The 20,524-nt window shown below is 38.9% G+C and overlaps 1 protein-coding gene across 1 annotated transcript in view; it reads right to left on the minus strand.

The window, feature by feature from the left end:
- The window catches only part of LOC107286310 (pre-B-cell leukemia transcription factor 1), a 76,126-nt gene that overhangs the window by 29,458 nt on the left and 26,144 nt on the right, over positions 1 to 20,524 (minus strand). Inside the window, exons 5-6 of the mRNA XM_015814659.1 lie at positions 11,830 to 11,942; positions 10,627 to 10,716 (exon numbers count right to left, since the gene is read on the minus strand). Of these exons, the coding sequence (XP_015670145.1) occupies positions 10,627 to 10,716; positions 11,830 to 11,942 (203 nt within the window). The remainder of the gene's footprint in view (positions 1 to 10,626; positions 10,717 to 11,829; positions 11,943 to 20,524) is intronic.

A 20,524-nucleotide genomic window follows, 5' to 3' on the forward strand; every position in this document is an offset into this window, starting at 1 on the left:
AAAAAAAAAAGATTTGCAACCTGGTGATCGGGTATTACTGAGACATCTGGGCATTCCTGGGAAGCATAAACTAGCAGACCGATGGAGTTCTCAGTCATACATTGTCAGTGAGAAGCTACATGGATTGCCAGTGTACCAGATTTGACCAGAAGGGAGCTCAGGCCTCTGAAGGCATGGCACCGAAATCATCTATTGCCTCTAAATGAGGCGATATGAGTCTCTCAGCATCTGCTCCAAAAGCAACTGAACTCTGCCCGACAAGGAGGAGACTAGTGACTCGAGCACAACCTGATTCATCTGTGAAAGGAGAAGAGGAGGACACAGAAGAGGAAGAGGGTTGTATGAACTGATTATGGTCATTGGAAAATATTGCAACAGCTCCCCCTGTATCAGACACTGAAATGGGGTTTGAGCAGCTCAGGCCAGATGCTCCTGAGTTTGTATCTGAAACTTGGGAATGGAGAGAAGTTCTTAGAGAACCTGAGTGGAAGGCTGACAAGCAGTCTGAGGAGCTGCCAGAATTGTAGAGAGTGCCACCAGCTCCAGGGGATCATGGGCTGGAGGAGCCTATGGAGACAGTCTCAATCCTTTCACATGCCTCACAACAACCAGAACCAGTGAATGGACCTTCAATCCCGGAGATTTTTGGGTGCGGAAAGTCCCAGGAGGATGACTCATTCATTACAGCCAAATCCAAAGTACAGAGATCAAAATGAGTGATACATCCAGTTAGAAGACTGACATATGATGCTCTCGGCCACAGCACAGAAGAGGCAGTACTTACTGCTAGACAAAATTCTGATCCATCCTTGGACACCCAGACTCTTGGTAAGCATTTCTCACTCTTTGGGGGACCAAAGAATTTTTGGGTGGGGGGAGTGTGTAGTAGAGAGGGAGGGGGAGGGGGATCAGCGCTGGCTGGGAGGCTTTGCTGGAGCTCTGTGGATTTGGCAGAGAGTTCGGGAGCTCCGGCAGCCTCCGCGGTGGCTGGTGGCAGGGCAAGGCTCTTGGGGACGGATTTTTAAAGGTGGAGATTGACTGTGGGGGAAAGAAGATTTTATTTTCTCTTTTCCGAGAGGCGAGCCAGAAGGAGGGAGAGCGAGGTAGAAAGTTGGCAAAAAGGCTTTTTATTCTTTCTCTGGAGAGGCAAGCCAAGAAGAGGGAGAGTGAGGTAGGAAGTTGGCAAAAAGGTTTTTTTTTTATTCCTGGTTTCTGTGTGGCAAGCCAGACAGACGGAGAGTGAGGGAGGAGGTTGGTTGGGTTTGTTTTTATTCTTTTTGGTGAGGTAAGCCGGATGGAGAGGGGGGGGGATAGAGATAGAGAGGTTTCTGTAGAGCAAGCTTGAAGGAGAGAAGGGAATGAGAGTAGGAGAGGATTCAGTGGAGAAATGCCAAAGAGAGAAGAGATAGAATAAGGGAGGTTCCTGTGAGCAGCTGAGAAAGACTGACCATCATTACCTCACAAGAAATGAATAATTTTAAACTCAACAGAAATGTCAGATACAATCCAGAGCAAATAAAATTCTATATTAGAGCTGCTTTTCTCCAAAATAAAACACACCAAGTTCATTCTTCTTTAAAGACATGACTAATATTTAATTTAATTTTAAGTCATTATAAATTGCATATTACACATATTGTAGAATACTTCTATTATCTCATACCAATATTTTTCAACTAAGTATTCCCATAATAAATTGCAAATCATGAACTATTGAATGCCTGAGTGCTATATCCAAAGGAAAAGGAAAGGAAAAGAAAAGAAAGAAATATTGCCTGTTTAAAGATCTCATTCCAAGAGTTTCATAGCAGCACATTTTAAAGTCTGTTCTTGAAGGCTGAAATGTGTGTATGCAGCACAAATAAATTTTTGTGCTTAATTGAAATCCCTGAAAATATAAGAAACCGTGATCAATGCCCCCTGCCCCAACTCCATGCTAAATAAAGAACCTATTTTCAAGGATCATCTGATCAGCTCAGCCTGCTGTCATGTGGCTGAAAATTAGCATGGACAAAAACAAACAAACAAACAAAAGGCCATATACAGGGCCAAGCTGTCTTAACAAATAAATCTCAAGGATTATCAGTATTTTGACCAACTGAAGTACATCAAGCAGGGACAGATACTAACCTTTGCTAAGGATGATTAAGTTCTATTCACTGAAATGCCTATTCACATTCTGATGAAAAGGACAACGGTTCCTGCCAATGAACAACTAATCTGTGATCTCTTTTGAGCTCCCACCTCTGATAGAATTCTCCTCACATGATCACATTACTCTATGCATTTGATACAAACCAGATATAAAACCCAGTTTGAAGTTTTGTTTTCCCCACTTGTAATATCTGTCATGTCTAAGTGATTTCCAGAACTGCAAAGTTCTGCTCTGCCCTCAGTCTTCAGGAGTGCACCTTTTTGATACAAAATTAAGGCAATTACTTCCAAAAGGTTGGCTAAAGTTCGACTAGCCCATTTGCCCGGATGGCTGGTGTTTCTGGATATTGTGGTTTACAGATTTTCAAGCCTAAGAAGGATCACTCTCATTCCCCAAACAGAGACAGGTAACAGCAAACCATATCTGCAGGGACTGCACATCTACCCAGCTTGCTCTGCTCCCACATTATTTACAGGACAGAGGCAGCTCATTGTTTACTATCTCCTGGAAGATGCAACCAGCTCATGCACTTCCACTTTCTGACCACTGCAAGAGGCAGCAGCAATTACCGAAGATTATCAGCTCAACAATGACAAGCTGCATAAAGAGAGACACTGAGCCAACGCTGCCGCCCGGAGACTGGCATATTCAAGTACACTCAGGACATTAATAGCAATTTACGTGCCATCACTGAGGGAACACCACAATGGCCCTGTTGGCAGCCTCTTATTTTGAAGCCTGTTATTTGTGGGAGTTACAAGCTATAATCACAACAGAAACTTTCAAAACCCTTATCTTCAATGACACACCAAATCTATTTCAGAACTGTAATTGCTATGTCACTGGAGAGTTTGCTGCTTAATGCACTCAAATGACATTTAGTGTTTGCAGGGTCATTATAAGAATCAAAAGAAAAGAGGGAGGGAGGGAAGAGTCTTCTATTGTGCACTGAAATTATTTTTAGAAAGGGCTTTATTGCAGTTGCCCAATTAAACAGGAGGAATAGATATAATCTTTGTACAACACAGACATTCTTATTATTTAAATTATTTACCCCCATTCCAGGGTTTCTGAAGAGATGCTCTGAGAATCAAGAACATGCCCTTCCTCATTGCTGGGGAGATGCTCAGTTGCCCCCAGTGCCTTTGAAAGACACAGAATCTTTAGGAAATAAGTGAACTCAACATATATGTCCAATTTTCACTTTGGGGAGAAAACTTTGGCGCTTTCCCACCAGACACCAGCCCTACCACCAAATGAGAAGGTACAGTAGCTCCATTCAACTGCCACTTAATTATTAGATTGTTTGCTGGCCTCACATGCTATTGTTTTTGTCCTCATCCCCCATGCAATTTCAGAGCTGACATAAGATTGTTGTTTCAGGTGCGATTTTATTATTGATTTCCTAGACATGTTGTTCAGGGACTAATTCTGAGTAACTTCAAGCACTGCTGGATCCTCTCCGGAAGCTCTCTCCTTACAATAGAAAAGTTATGGAGAATAAATCTAGGATTCACATGGAGACTGCCACATGCTGTGGAACATGGATGCAATAGCATTTAGACTTATATACTGCTACACAGTGCTTTATAGCACTCTCTGAGCGGTTTACAACATTAGCGTATTGTCCCCAACAATCTGGACCCCCATGTTACCAACCTCAGAAGGATGGAAGGCTGAGTAAATTTTAAGCTGGTCAGCACTGAGCTCCTTGCAGTGGACAGAGTTAGCCTGCAATAGGGCATTCTAACCACTGTGCCACCATGGTTCCTACATAACTGTAATATAATTCTGTGTCATACCAAGATGAGAAATCTTCATTCCTCAGAACATGCTTTCTCTTCCCCTCTCCCACTCTAAATTTTGCACAGAAACGTTTATTACAACTGTATATCATTTCCCATCATCAAATTACACATAGGGGGGGAGAGAGAACATACATATCAAAAGCCATTTTTAAAAGAATGTGCTCACAGCTCTCTGCACCAATTTCAGTCACAGTTAGAAGACATGAACCTATCAGTCCTAGTCCTAGCTCATCTGCAAATTTCACCCAGTTTCTACCAAAAAAAAAAAAAGCAAACAGAAAACCCTTAAAGTAATCATTTATGGATCATTTATGGATCATTTATGCACAAGAAGTCCAATTCCAGTAACTTATATTGGATTTCTTAATCAGATGTCTCAGGCAATCTATCTGGCCTCTACCCAATTTGCAAAAGAATATATTCCAAATCTACACCTGCCTGCTGCATTTGTGCAACTTATTAGGAAACAAGAAGATCTTTTCTATTAAAGAAAGCCAGTCTAATATATTAGGCAAAAGTAAGAAAATACTAAGTCTTGGTATCTTGCAAGGTCCAATTTAGATAAGCAACCATTCATGCCTGCAGATTCCTGACCTTCTATTTGAGTAATGCAAATACACTTGATATCATCTTTTTTCAAGTAATGTTTAGTTTGACCCTAATTCTAGATCCGGTTCTGGGGAGGCAAAGGAATCTGTTTCAGGTATTTGCTGCAAAATATGAAATGGAAAAACTGTCTTTGGATTATGTGGCTAAAATGGAATTATCAAACAACAAAACTGAAGGTGAGACTAAGGAATCTAAAAAACCAGCAACAGCTTACTGTCATTGTAGACTAAGTGAGAACTTCAACTGCCTCAAAGGTTTGCTCATCGAAGATGATACTGGAACAAGTTTCCCAACATTTAATCTAATAGTTGACTAGAATAGTAAAATATTTTATTGAAATTGTATTTCAATTAATAAGGCAGTAGTAAAAATATCACAATGTACTTACTTTACAAAAAATGAGAATTTAAATTAATCAGCTTCTTAAAGGAGCATTCTCTCCTTTTCATTCACAGATAGAAGATAATGCCTCTTCTAAGATGGTGTATACTTTAATGCAGGTATGCATCAACATAAGCAAAGCATGCTTCCTGCCTTTTTCTGGTTTGTTTTGTCTCTTCAAGTTATTGTTGACTCCTGGCGATTGCCTGGACAAGTCCCTTCAATTTTCTTGGCAAGGTTTTTCAGAAGTGGTTTGCCATTGGCTCCTTCCTAGGGCTGAGAGAAAGTGACTGGCCCAAAGTCAAGCAGCTGGCTTCATGCCCAAGGTGGGACTAGAACCCACAGTCTCCCAGTTTCTAGTCTGGTGCCTTAACCACAACACCAAACGGGCTGTCATCTTGCTTCTTACTAATAAAAAAATGAGAGATTAATGAAAATGAAAATCTGTAGGAATTGCCAATTAAATGTAAAACTTATTTAATTGGGGTCGTAATACAACATACCAAAGAGGGGCTCTCGTTTGGTATCCTGTTTCTATTACTGTCAAGACTTGTATTTGAATAAAAGCCTTGCCCCCCTCTCAACTGGTACTGTCTTTCCCTCTGTTGACATGGAGATTACCTACAGTAGGAGGATGGCTAGCAGCCAATGAAAATCTAAAAAAACCCAAAAACCTAAATTTTCCTTGAAAAGGCAAAATAATGAAATAACCTGAATTAGGATCATGTCAAGCAATGTATTCTGGATTTTAATTTACATGAACATAATTACTGATTACTCATCAGCCTTTGGAACAGATATATTTCTACTACTAAATATTTATATAATATCCTCTTTCCTCCTTGCAGATCATTTATTTCTGTTTTATTTATTTCACAAGATTTAATGCTGTACCAAAAATGATTCTGGAGGAGAGATGTAGTAACCATCTCTTCCAAGATCAAAGCTATACCTATGTATAAGGTATTGTTGAATTAACTTCACCCATTTTGTTGATTGTCAATTCCCAGCTATAGTAGATAAGAAACAGACCAGATGAGCAACTTCTAATTTAGTGTAAAGCTACATTAATTTGCAAATCCGAAAGCATAGATGTCCCACTGTTTCCTTACAGCCTGACAAGCTAGGGAGGATCCCTTCTAAAGCCTCTTTCTCTGCCTCCTATGCAGCTGCAGGCTATACATTCTCTGATTGTTCCCTAGGTAGCTTCTCTCCCCCCTCTCTCGGGATCCTTCTTGCATAATATTATACTAATATAACATACATGGTATTCCAAATTAGCATCATCCCTTCCTGCTAATTGCTCTGGCCCTTGAACTATGATCACAATTGTGCCCATAATCTCAGTTGTTGAGTGAGGCAGTCATTAAGCAAGACACCCACATGACTACTTCACTCAACTATAACAATCCCAATATTCCAGTTGTGGACATTAAGTGATCAGGAAGCTTTATTATGTTTTAATTAGATATTTATTCTGCCTTTGTTACTTAATAACTAACTCAAGGCAGCAAGCATACCTTCCCCCTTCTATTTTCCCCACAACAACAACCCTATGAGATGGGTTGAGAGAATGACTGGCTCAAAGTCACTCAGCTGGTTTTCATGCCTAAGGTGGGGTCCTCATTTTTAAACCAGCACCTTAACCACTACATCAAACTGGATCTCTGATTATTAAGCAGAGCACAGGGGTGCCTCAAGGGGAGTGGGAGGCCCTGCATGAGGTATATGTAGAGTTGCTGAGTATGGTGCATAGCTGCAGCCACCCTAGCCTGACCTTGTGGCATGTCACTCTGACCTGGGGCCTTCAGCAGTCACAGCCACCTGCCACAACCCTAGGCTTCAATTTCACCTCTGCCAGTGAGGAATGCCACCTAAGTCCCCACACCTGTCTATCTAGCACCCTCCCCCCAAATTTAGGGCACCCTGCATAGTGGCACCTGATAACAGCACCAAGGGACTTGCCACTGCCCCAGGCCTTGACTTTATTGGTGTGGGGGGGAAGTTGACAGGTGCAAAGAATCAAGACCATTCATAGGATTGCAGCATAGAAGATTTATTCAAGCCTTTGCACAAGAATCTGGTCAACTAAAGTGCAATACTAAATTGGCACCAGATCAGAGTCAACAGAATTCAGGAGGGATTGGACTTGGAGCACTTGTGGGAACACAACAACTCTAAGCTGATGATGCATTTAATTCCGCTCCCCAGCTATCCCTGCTCTTTTCGTACAAAGTTGCAGCACCCTTGTAGTTGTAAGGGCGGGTGCACTGCCAAGCACTCACATTTTTTATCATGTGACTGTGTTTGTGCTGCTGTAACTTCAGGCATGGGTCGAAACTTCCTTTATTTAGCACTGTTATAATTACTGTCACTGAATAAATGGTCTGAGGATTACCTGATGCCAGAAACTTAATTTGCTCTTGTGATAGAAAATTCCGTAATTTACTTGTATACGTACTTTCTTTGATCTGTTTTAAATGTTTCATCAGTTAATTATATTATTTTTGTACTATACATAGAAATAAAGATTTCTTTTTCTACTTGTTTAGGGTCATGTATAATAATATAATACATCTACTCATGCTTTTCATTCCAATTTCCTTTGCATATTTGGTTATTTCACAGGTGATTCTCCTGTACATGACACCCAGTGCTTTATGTAATGTGCAGGTAGTTGATACTCCCTTCTTCAAGTCATTCTCTCTCTCTCTCTCTCTCTCTCTCTCTCTCTCTCTCTCTCTCTCTCTCTCTCTCTCTCCCATCCTCCTTCCCTCTCTCTCCCCCACTTTCCCTCACTCTGTTCTGGAGATCAGTTCTTGGGGTGTGTGTGAGGGTAAGGTTTGTTTGTAGATAAGTATCATATCTTGTCATGATCCATCACTGATTCATTTATTCTTCAGCATTAAAGAGCCAGAATGGAAATGAATTAAACTAACACAAAGGTTAATATAAAATGATTGACTCTTTCATGTGGCATTTTCAAGCCTATTTTTTGCAATGGCTTTATATAAGCAGACATAATTGTCTGCACATGTTCAGTTGCATTTGCTTCAGATTGCTTTGCTGTTCCGCCTGGTGACATCAGACATGGTGCTAATAGGATACAAGTACTGTATTATTCAGATGCAGCTGGTTTGGATTGAAAAATAATTCAAATAACACAACAGTTCAATCTGTTGACTGCTCTTTCTGCTCTTCCATTTTACCAATCTGTGTTTTCCCCAATTCTTAATGAGGAGCCAATCCATCCATTCATCCATCCATCCATCCATCCATCCATCCATCCATCCATCCATCCATCCCTTCTGTTTTTTTGGAATACTGATATAAATATTGATGAAATATTGCAATATATAACCATTAAAGGACATTCACTACAGCAGAGTATGTTGGGGTGATAGGGATCAAAGTGAAATGCCCATGAAGACATATTCTCACCAATACAAAAGAATGCCCCTATTTGGGGCTGGTGAGCATTTTTTAAATTCCGAGAACTTTGAAAATATTCTAAGAAAAGGGCTGCCATGAGATTTGCATAGTATAAAATGGCTGCCATAATAGACATAACTAATTCCAAAATACCATTTATCAGAAGACATACTGGTGAGAGCTCCCCATCATCTTCCCTAACTTGCTCATCTAGCCAGCCTTTCTCAAGATACATTGCAGTTTACAGCATCTGTATTTTGCTGGGCAGATGAGCATTTTTTTTTAAAGTATAGGGTTGCAATCACTTTTTCTATTCTAAAAATGCCTATTGGGCCTGCATGGGGCCCATAGCATTTCTCAAAATAAAGATGATGCTGAGGGCAGGCTGTTTGTTCTGCAGCACACTGTCTTCTCATTTTTTAATTAAGAAATTGAAATCTCTTCCTCCCCACCTTACCTCTTCCCACTAGACCACCTGAAGTCCTTTTACGCCATCCATCTAACTTTGGTATCAGAATAAGGCTAGGAGAAAAGTGCCTGCAGGGACAGAGGTATAGGCTGAGTTGACAGATTGAAGGCTATGTCAAGCATGTTTACATGTCTGCCTCACTCACATAAAGTGGGAGGGAAAATCTAATTTTAACATTATAAAAGCCTTGGTTGAAGGGAGCATCTTCCTTACTTGTAGGTATTTTTTTCAGGCTTAATCTTATCTGCCAAAATAAGCCAATCTGGAATGAAAGTGCTTGGCAAGAAACAAGGTGGAAAGGGGGTCTCATTAAATATCCCTCCTTCCACTTTATATGTGAATAATGTTGTGTGGGCAGCCTATGCGACTGTCCTGTTTCTGTAAAATGAGTCTTCAGTGTGTACAATAGCTCTGAATCAACTATGTTACCTTCAGCAATACCCCACCACCAAAGCAAAACCAAACATTCTCATGACTGAACAGTTGATCGGAAATCTGTACAGGTGGACCTCTAAACCTGAGTATTTAAATATCTGGATTTTTCTGCCTACAATTCTGTATAGCTCAAAACAAACAAAGAACATAATGAAAGATATACAGTCTTGGCAAGCAGTTGTCATGAATTGCCTCACATAATATCTTACCCTTGATGCTTTTGTTTGAAATTGATACAAACTCATAGAGAATGCCCACCCTCAGTGATGGTATGCCGTATAGTCCCATTGACAAAAGATTTGTTTAGTTCAGCAAAGCTTTGAGCATTAAAGGGAACAAAATTCCTGAATTTTCTGGAATAGATGAGTAAGAAACCTGTAAACCTCCCTCCACAAAAAAACCTGGCATTTGCATTGTCCAAGGCATGTATGAAAACAAAGAAGCAAAACACATTTTATCCTTCTACTAGTTTTAGGTCACCCCTTGAGTAGAGCTCTCTTTTTGACCTTTAAAAGTGGCAGAAAGAAGTCCCAACATTGTTTGTGGCAGCCTCCTTTTCCAGGCTGCCTTCTTGTCCCAGTTTTCTGTCATCACTATTGAGATGGTAGATGATTGATCTGAGAAATGAAGTTGGATTGCTGTCCCAAATCTACATTCCGTTCTCCTTGTGACTGTCTGATCAATTTCACTCCGTAAGACACAGCTTGTCGCTATGAATTTTCATGCTAGTCACAAGCAGACAGCGCACCTCAGAACAAGTAGAAGATGTCTCCATTCCACTCCAGCTTTCTTTTTCTTTCTTTAGTTGTTGCATTATAACAATAATTATTGTTATAATTATCAGCCTGCTTATTAATCGGGTAGTCATCTGTTTTGTTCTTTGACAGTGATTGGAGTGGGAGAGAGAACTATTCTATTTTTTGATGGCATGTTCAGCTGAATTGGGCCTCAGCCTTTGGCCATCTTTTTGGAGATGTCTGCGTCCTGCTTTGTGGTGATATACCCTATTGCCACTGCAATAGGTGTCACCTGTTTAGCAGCCCCTCTCAGCAGAACGCAAGTGGCCGCAGGTGCCATGTGAATGCTGATTCTGTCTGACAGCTGTAGACGCCAGCTGCCTGTACAAGGCCTGCGCACTTGCCACTTTTTTGCAGCTAGAATTCTGCCATTGGCAGGACCGATACAAAAGCAATAAACTAGGTGACCGTAAAGCTAAGATAAGTCCTTCTAAGTGGCATTTTGAGCCCTATGGCTTTGAAATAATTGGGAGCAAGAGAACAAAAAGAAAAAGGAGGAGTAGAAAAAGAAACAGAGAAAAGGAAGCCTATTTTTCTTACACTGATGCCCTGCGGACTATACATCTGACTTGCTGTGAGCCCGTCACTGTATCCTCCTGTCTGGCTGATAACATGGCGAAGGGTATCCACCTAAACAGACCAACAACAAAGAAAGAATTAGGAACATGTTTATTAGAAAAGAAGGATTTCTTTGGAAGTCATTGTAATATGAGTTCACAGATTTCCCTATGATCACTTTAAAGAGTAAAAAGTGAAGCTGCCTCCCATCCATATCCCCATCTACTGTGTACAGACAACACAATCTATTATGCTGGATTTTAAAATGACCAAGAAGAAAATATATTTGGAAATTTCTTTGGCAGCCTTACCAATTATGCAGAAAGAAGAAACTTTTTCCTAATCTGTTAAGTCTATTATTTACTCATCAATTACATAACCCAGGATTTCTCAATGCCACCTGCAACTGAAGGTATAAGTGACCCTATGTGAGTTCCCATGGATCTCAGCCTCATCCATTTCTCTTATTTGTTACTGCTGTAGGCACTCTGCACTTTCAGTCTAACAGTACAATCTGCACTGATTTTAGCAGCACTGTCAAAAGATGGACATTTTTGGATAGTTGGCAATATTATTAAGAACCCCAGTGAGATGTGGTAGGGAATCCCAAATGAGATGAGGCACAGGCAGAAGATTCCAGAAAAAAATATGAATACTCAAGAGGCTATAATGGCAATACCTGTTCTGTTTTAACTACTGCCTCAATAGTAAACTGTTTGTTTCTGACTTGATTTTTTTACCCTCTTGCTTATCAAACTGGTTTCTGAGAAAGGATGGCAGGATTTGGTATGATATTGAAATAGGACTAAGGCCCTTCAGTAATGTACCAGCATTCTCTTATTATTAAACTAGGCAGAAGATAAAAATATGGAAGACTGAATAATAAATTCAGTGTATAAATATATGAGCCCTTCTCCCAGAAAACTCACTAAGCAAATTAGCACTCTTTTTCATTCAAAATTTTGATTTTCCTCCTATGAAGTCAGAGCCAAATGCATTCAGAAAATGTACACACATTCCTCATTTTTTCCCTGCTGTTTTTTTCCTTTTGTTTCATTTTTATGGATTTGATGGTTGTTGAGTTTAATTCCTCTCTTAGGACACTAATGGGGGAAGTCAATAGGATCCAAGCCCTTCATTCTGACCCTGATGCATTCACTGGCAGTAAATCCGAAGGATCCCTACCTGTGACTGCACGTTGGCTCCAACCTGGGCCCCTTGGTAAGAATCCCCATTGAGTGACTGCACGCTCATGAACAAATCTCCAGAGTTTGACATGTTAAAAGAACTGGAAGAACCTGGAAAGGAAAGAGTGAGGTACCTGAATCATAGAAAGGAAGAGGAGCAACCACTTGCCTCTCAGCCAAGAAGAAAGAATGGCATGCAAAGCAACCCCAAACAGAAAACAATATGGTCAGGTTAGTAGCACAGAGAATAGTGCAAGCAAACATAATTTTTTTTAAAAAGAAAGAGAGTATAAGAGCTATAAAGTTTACATTAAAAAAAGACCTCTCTCTTTCTCTAATGGGTTTCAGCAGGAGATAGACTTTCAGATCTTGATGTGTGGGGTAGTTCCAGTTTGGGAGGGAATGATGAGTTTGTTATGAATAACATTCTAATAGCTTAACAAGCATTGATATTTTCTGCAATGATGTCTGGAAGACTGAATCGTATTATTCTAAAATAACTTGCATAAATGTAAATGTATAGCCAATGAGTACAGCATGCCATGCTTAGACGCTGCCATTTTCAGGACAGGTGCTGGTGACAGCCCATAATGAAGCTGTTATGGCCAGCCTGGCAGGGTAGTGAAATGTGGCATGAAAAACAGACTCAATATTTGCATTCTGCAATGTCCGTTCAGAGATCCCACACATCTACATCCAGAGAGGAGCATGTGTCATTTGTTGGGCGGAGGAGAAAATAGGGCATAAGACTCTGGTTATTCTCTCTTTACCCTTTCCAAATTATGTCAAGTCATACTTGAAACTAATTACATGCAGATATTATCTTGATCATCAGTTGAGGCTGAAAAGGCAATTCTAGGCACAAAACATTTTCAACTTTCCCCCATATCTCCTCTCCCAAATATGCCTTAAAAGTGGTAAACTAACTGAAGTGCATGAGACAGGCTGGAGGGGTTTATTTTTGAAACTCTCATGCAACTCAGTATGTTAATTATGAGAAAGCTCAACGTGCAAGGTTTAGTGCTAAACATGACATTAGGCTTGAAGGGAGAGACTTCAGGGCCCAGGTCAGCTCCACTGCATTACTGCAGTGCCAAGCTGTTCAGTGCTTCCCCTTGGAAGATACACAGTTGCTTGGCTCTTTGCTAAGTTGCTCAATGGCAATATGCAGGCAGATGCTCTGTGTAACATCTACATTGCTTTAGTTCTGCAAACCCCTTTGCTTAATCTCTAGTTCTCAAAGCAAAGTGAGAAGACACATTTGGAAAAGAGTACGCTAATTATTTCTCTGCTCTGGCTAGTCTGTGCAAAGTCCTTCTTTGCCTCTCAGAGAAGAAATTATAGAATACAACAATAGTCACTAAGGCCAAAAAGTTCTAAGTCTCCCATAGCTAAGAGACTCATGTTGCCTTCGCCAGGTTTTGGAATAGATCCTGAAACTATTACAAAATAATTCAGGAAACAGAAATTGGTTTGCAATGGATAATCCAAGAAATCTGCTGGCAATTACCTTGATTCATTTTCAATATCTCTCATTCCTGCATTGAAATTCTGTTTAGAAGGCAATGATATCAATGTTTTGCCTTATATGACATGGTATTCTGAGCATACAGAAGCTTTCCCAACTTTAATTAGTAATTAATTCTCACTGGAATGTCTTGGGAGTAAAAGTACAGCCCTCCCTCTCCAAACAGATGGCCTCAATAATTGATCTAGATTTTCAAGGTCATGCTGCACCCATCATGAAGAGATTCTAGGAACTCTATGTACCATCCTATCTTTCAACATCTGTTTATGTTGCTTGAGCAGAATAACTACTTTCTTCAGCCTGCCTTTTAAAATAAGGAAGGCACAAATTTTCATTTCAAATAACAAAAGTATACCATTTATAACACACACACACACACACACACACACACTGGCATAGGTAACACATCTATCAGGATGTTCCTCTGTGCAAATCCTGAACAAAAGATTAGGAACTGCAAAACACATTTATTTAACTGGCATTGTTTGCTGTGGTGTTTGTGCATGAACGTGTTTTTGTTTTTCATGAAATATTCTTCATAACATTTATGCACATCTCTAACTGGAAAATATGGTGTGTTGCTTCTGTCATAGATACAAAATAGGTAAACTTGACAATTATGTATATTGTACTAATGCACAGCAATAATTGTTGAGATTGCACTTTGTGCCCAACTGTGGTGCTGCCTCAGCATTTTTGGCAATAAAATAAAATTATAGAAGGGGGAAACACCAAGTGTAGTAATGGTTATACAGCAGAGGAAAAAAGTCTTGATACATTTTAGTGATTAAAATAAACATGACCACTCTTCCCCCCCCCCTGCTGAAAAAGAAAAAAAGAAAAAGAAAAAAGAAAAGAAAATTTAAGGAAAGAATGTAACTGAATATTGGATTTGGTGGACAAAAACAGTTTCTGGGGCAATCCATTTTTATTAATGCTGCATATCTTATAACCTGCAAAATAACTTTAATTCTGTGAACAGCATCATTCAATAGGTTGTTATCAGACAAGATGAGCAATCAATAAAGGAGAATATGTGTAGCTCAGCACTGAAATCAGGAGATCTTGATGCTCTCTGAATTTGGTTGTTTTCTTGCAGACATTTCATTATCCAAATTTCATTACCCAAGTTTGAGTAATGAAATGTCTGCAAGAAAACAATCTAACTCAGAGAGCACCAAGGACCCCTCAAGATGATCATTTTAAAAAAATTACATATGAAAATCTTCCAGAGATATTCTGATCATCTACACAAAAGCACCTTTTCCTACAGTCCAAATGTGATGTTTCTGCTGAACAGAGTCTAACAAATTTCTTCTGAAAAAATTCACTGTCCATTGTAATTATAAATTTTATCAAATTTGTCCACTAGCTTTCCCTTCACCATGTCAGACTTTTAACAGGATACTGAGAACTTGGAAGGGAGAAGCAACAGAGACAACACTAGACATTTTAGTGTTGAAGCCAAATCTCTTCCCATTGTTGGTAGCACAATAACAATAAACAATTGATAGAAGGTATCCTGTAACATAATCTGCTTCCTTAGTGGATCAGTTTGACTTTTAGCATACATTACTATGTCTAAGAATTTGATGCAAAATTTCCATCTGATCTATTATGCTACTCAATTTCTGGGTTAGATGGTATGTCCCCTTGGGAAGAATTAGAATCTTAGAATAGAATAGAGCTGAAAGGGACCTTGGAGGTCTTCTAGTCCAGCCCCCTGGTCAAGCAGGAGAACCTATACCATCTCAGACAAGTGACTGTCTAGCCTCTTCTTAAAAATCTCCAGTGACGGGAGCGTCCACGATTTCTGGGGGCAAACTATTCCATTGGTTAATTGTCCTCACTGTCAGGAAGTTTCTCCTTAATTCCAGGTGGCTTCTCTTTTTGATCAGTTTCCAACCATTGTTTCTTGTCCTACCCTCTGGTGCTTTGGTGAATAATGTGACCCCCTCTTCTTTGTGGCAGCCCCTCAAATACTGGAATACTGCTATCATGTCTCCTCTATTTCTTCTTTTCTTTTCTTTTTTGCTTTAAAATTTTATTAATTTCAAAATAACCCCCCCATACAAATATAAACATACATTGATACAACTTCAGTATTATTAATTTTAACATTCAAACGTAAACATACATTAGTATTACAAAGCAGCCCGGCAACACCCCCTCCCTGCGTCCACCCTCTTTTCTCCTCCAACTTCCCTACACATCCCCCCTCCTTCCCTCTCCTCTTCCTATGGACACGGTTTAGAGCGCTCACCCCCTCCCCGCATCCGCCCTCTTTTCTACTACCTACCTACTTCCCTCCTCTCTCTTCTGGAGAAGGAGAGGGAGGGAAACCTGTGCCAAATCCCCACAATTGGCTCGCGGAAGGTATAAAGAGGTATGTAGTTATGAGGATTAAATTATGAGTAAAGATGTAATTATGAGAATTAATAAAATAAAGAGATGGGAGGCTCTCACCCCCTCCCCCCCGGACTTCCCAGAACTGATTACAGGGTTAAACACACATCGTCCGAAATCTAAATATTACTACCCGAATATAAAGCAATCAAACATAAACATACTTTAACTCAAATAAAAACAATCAAATATAAGCATATACATTTAGACTCTAAACATATAATCTATCCATCTTCACTAAACCCAAATATCTAAAATTAATCAACAAAATAAAAACAACCAATCATCTTGCTGCTATTCATTTCTTAATTCAAATCTTCCATAATCCCCAATAAAAATAATTACAAAGTAAACTTTATCTATCACTTTAAAAAAAACTATAATAATACAAATTATTGCCCATATCTCCAATATGATTCTCAAATATTTTGAGCCCATTTAATCATACAATCTTTAATTTTATAAATTCTTTTATATGAACTCTATCACAATCTTTAATTCAAATACTCCTTTAAAATAATATAAATATCTTCAAATAATAAAATATTCTCTTTCTTTTTTTGTAGTAAGTTCTGATAACATATTCCCAAGTCAACAAACATTTCTCAAATATTTTAAATCCAATTGATAACCTCCAGTATTCAAATACTTTCAATAAATTTCTTACAGGCTTATCACCTCATTTTTATATTATTTCAAATTAAATACAGTCTTTAACTAATTTTTAAAAAATTATCCTTGTATAATCTACTTCAGTCTTTTAAAGTAAATAAAAACTCTATTTCAATCTTTCATAATGAATAATTCCTTAAAAGAAACCTCCAATATTCAAATACTTTCAATAAGTTTCTTACAAACTCATCACCTCATTTTTATATTGTTTTAGATAATAAAATATTCTCTTTCTTTCCAAATTCAAATCATTAATATTCCAAGTCAAAGGTTTTAAAAATAGTCCCTTCAATCTCACTCCTTTCGCCAGTTCCAAAGCAGATAGGTATATTGCAATTAAAATCCATTTTACTGCTCTCTCTTCTTTCATTTATATACCTTCTTTGTTCAAACGTTCCTTCCATTCTTTTAGATCGCATTGTTAACTGAAATCTCTGTTGATAAAGAGCTTGTGTATCTTCACTATAGCAGGATCTTCTAGAAAAACAAACAGCAACATCTCCAGATAGGTTTCTCTGACGTGCGGCCCCTATATAAACTCTATAAGCTTTTTCTCTCAAAATTTCTCCAGGGTCGCACGCCGGAACCACAACTTGATCTGCTGCAGCTTCCTCTCTCAGCTTTTCCTGCATATCATTCAATCCTCTTCTCAAAGCAGTCTCCATGTCTCCATATTGTGGCATATCATTCTGAACCAATTCTGCTTTTAGAAATCTATCCTCCATCCCTTCAGCCTTTTCATTCGCCCGTAGCTCCACACAATCTGTAAAAATTTCTTGTACTATCTGCTTCAAAATATCCTGTACGTCTTTAAGTGTAATTGATGGGTGAAATAAAAGTGTCGACATTTTAAATTTAAACTGTTATGAAGTTTAAATAACTAAAGATAAAATCACAGCTTTCTTTAAAAAAAAAAAAAAAAAAAAAGGCAGAGGTTCCAGTACCTTTTACACCATTTTCAAAACTTCATTATATAGGATAAAAGGGAAAAAAAACTTATACTTTCAATAAACTGAAAAATTCTTTACAATGTATCTCTGTCCATTCAGTAACCGGAAGAAGAATAAAAGTTTTTCTTAGCAATGCCTTCTGGTACAAAGAAACGGCAATTCAGCAGCCGTTTTCTTCTTACTTAAATTTAAAAAATTTTATTCCTTCTACGAAATTATAAGAGACTCAATTTCAAAATATAGTGGATATTAGGTAAGGAGGACAAAGTCAAGGCAGACGAACATTTAAGTGAGAGTGTGTTTAGAAGTTTTTCGTCTTCACTTTCGACGTCGACCGAAACGAGGAGGCCTTTTCCTTGTTTCCGTGGTACCCCACGCCTCTTTCAGGTCACTCCAAGAGAACTCACACCTATCAACCCCCCATGGAGAAAGGGGGGAGAGAGGGAGCTCTATCTCTATCCGGACATGCTCACCCCTCCCTCTTTGCCCGAGGGACGAGGTTCCAAGCTGAGAAGCAGCTGATGATCGCTGCTTCTTGCCAGCTCTGACGCAGCCCCAGGCGGGCGGCTAAAAAATGCCGCCATCCCTGCAGCAGTCTCCACCAGAAGTCTATTTCTTCTTTTCTTTAGACTAGCCAAACCCAAGTCCTGCAGCCATTCTTCATACATTTTAGTCTCCAGGCCTTTGATAATCTTAGTTGCTCATCTCTGAATTTTTTCCAAACTCTCAGCATCTTTTTTGTGATATAGTGACTAAAATTGGCTGCAGTATTCCAGGTGTGGTCTTACTAGGATTTTATAAAGTGGTACTAATACCTTGTGTGATCTTGATTCTATGCCTCTGTTTATACAACTCAGGATTGTATTAGCTTTTTTGGCTGCTGCTGCACACTGCTGGTTCATGGTTAAGTGATCGTCCACTAGGACTCCAAGGTCCCTCTCACAGTTACTGTTTTTAAGCCAGGTCTTGCCCAATATGTACTTGTACCTTTGATTTTTTCCTACCTAAATGTAAAACTTTGCTTTTCTCCACATTGAAACTAATTTTGTTGGATAGGGCTCATTGTTCAAGTTTGTCAAGATCTTTTTGGATCCTGAGTTTGTCTTCTGGGGTATTGGCTGCTCCTGACAGTTTAGTGTCATCTGCAAATTTGATGAGTTCCCCTTCAATTCCCTCTTCTAAGTCATTTATGAAGATATTGAAGAGTACTGGGCCTAAGACGGAACCTTGTGGTACCCCACTGCTTACTTCTCTCCATGTGGATGTAGTGCTGTTGAGGACTATGCGTTGAGTACAGTTTACCAGCCAGCTACAGATCCATCTGGTGGCGATGTTGTCTATTCCATCTTTTTCTAGCTTACCAAGGAGTAGGTTGTGATCTACTTTATCAAATGCCTTACTGAAATCTAAGTATACTATGTCCACAGTATTTTACTGGTCTATTAGTTTAGTGACTTTGATGAAGAATGAAATAAGATTGGTTTGGCATGATCTGTTTTTAACAAACCTGTGGTGGCTACTAGTTATAACTTTGTTTGCTTCTAGTTGTTCGCAGATCTGTTTTTTAATTATCTTTTCTAGGATCTTCCCAGGTCTGTAGTTTCCTGGGTCTGTTTTTTTCCTTTCTTGAAGATGGGAACCATATCAGTCCTTTTCCAGTCCTCAGGTACTTCCCCGGTGCTCCAGGATTTTTGAAAGATGTGGTGCAATGGTTCTGAGATAACATCTGCCAGCTCCTTCAGAACTCTGGGATGTAATCTGTCAGACCCTGGTGATTTATATTCATCAAGGTTAGATAGGTGTTCTCTTGCCATTTTCTTGCTTATTTTAATTTTTGTTTATAATTTGTCTTTTGCAGTGATGTTTTTGGTATGTTGGGCTATAGTTGCTTTTTTTGTGAAGACTGATGTAAAGTATAAGTTAAGCAGCTCTGCTTTCTCCTGTTGCCTGTTATTTCCTTGCCATCTTCTCTCTTTAGTGGACCTACAGTTTCCTTGACTTTTTTCTTGTTGTTAATATGTTGGAAGAAACTTTTTTTTTATTATCCATGATTTCTGTTGCGAGTCTTTGTTCATTCTTAGCGTTTGTTTCCTGACTTCATCTTTGTATGTTCTGGCTATCTGCTGATAATCGGCCTTAGTTATGTGCCCTTCTTTCCATTTTTTATCGGTGTATTAGTGTTTTAGTCCCTAGTTTTTACTTTTAGATATTTATTGTATTGGATGTTGTCTTTAACTTGCATACTTCCCAGAGTCACTATGAGTTGGATAGCTTAAAATGTGTGTGTGTCAGAGATAAGATTTATAATGCTCCCCAACTCAATTGTATGACTGAGTAGCATAAAAAAAAACCAATAAATTAAAAGGACCCTCCCTTAAACTATATAATTTTAAACATTGACAATACATAAATATAAAATACAAACAAAACAAAACAATCAAAATGGACTTTCACTCAACTGTCCCTAGTGTCTGGGGAAGAACCAGGCCTTAATGCTTTATTTTTAGATAGACAGAAAAACTAGAGATGGTCCCAATAGTAGATGTGTTTGTAGCCTTGCAATATAAAGTAAAAATGTGAGTTTTAAAACCTACAGAAATCCCCCCTCTCTTTTGGGAAAAGGAATGAGTATCTGCACAAATTGGCAGGGAGGAGAGAAAACATTCAGAAAATAACATGGATGGATAGTTTTGTTTTTTTTAAATGTCATCAGAATATCTGAGAAAATGTCTTAGGCTGTTCCTAAGAGGACACTAGTTGAATTCAATTGGAATGGCTTTGGATAGAACATAGGGTAATTACATGCAGTTCTTCAACCTGCTGAAATTTCAGAAATCAATAAACTGATTGCATTAAGAGTAAACCAATAAAATACATTAATAAATAGCATGTCTATATTTAAATAAGGATTTAATGACAGGGAGGCAGGTTCTAAAACACAGGTGTCAAACTGACTACGTCACATGACATGTCACGACGTATCGTGACTTTTTTTTTGCATTGCTGGAGCTGGAGTGGGTGTGGCCTCTGTATGATGCAACCGGCCCATGGGCTGGTAGTTTGACACCCCTGTTCCAAAAAAACATTACAAAAAGCTTCTTTAAGAGCAGTTTGATAGTGGAACCAATTACCCAGAA

The sequence above is a fragment of the Protobothrops mucrosquamatus genome, unplaced genomic scaffold (assembly GCF_001527695.2).
Source record: "Protobothrops mucrosquamatus isolate PMUCROS unplaced genomic scaffold, P.Mucros_1.0 scaffold271, whole genome shotgun sequence".
Lineage (NCBI taxonomy): Eukaryota > Metazoa > Chordata > Lepidosauria > Squamata > Viperidae > Protobothrops > Protobothrops mucrosquamatus.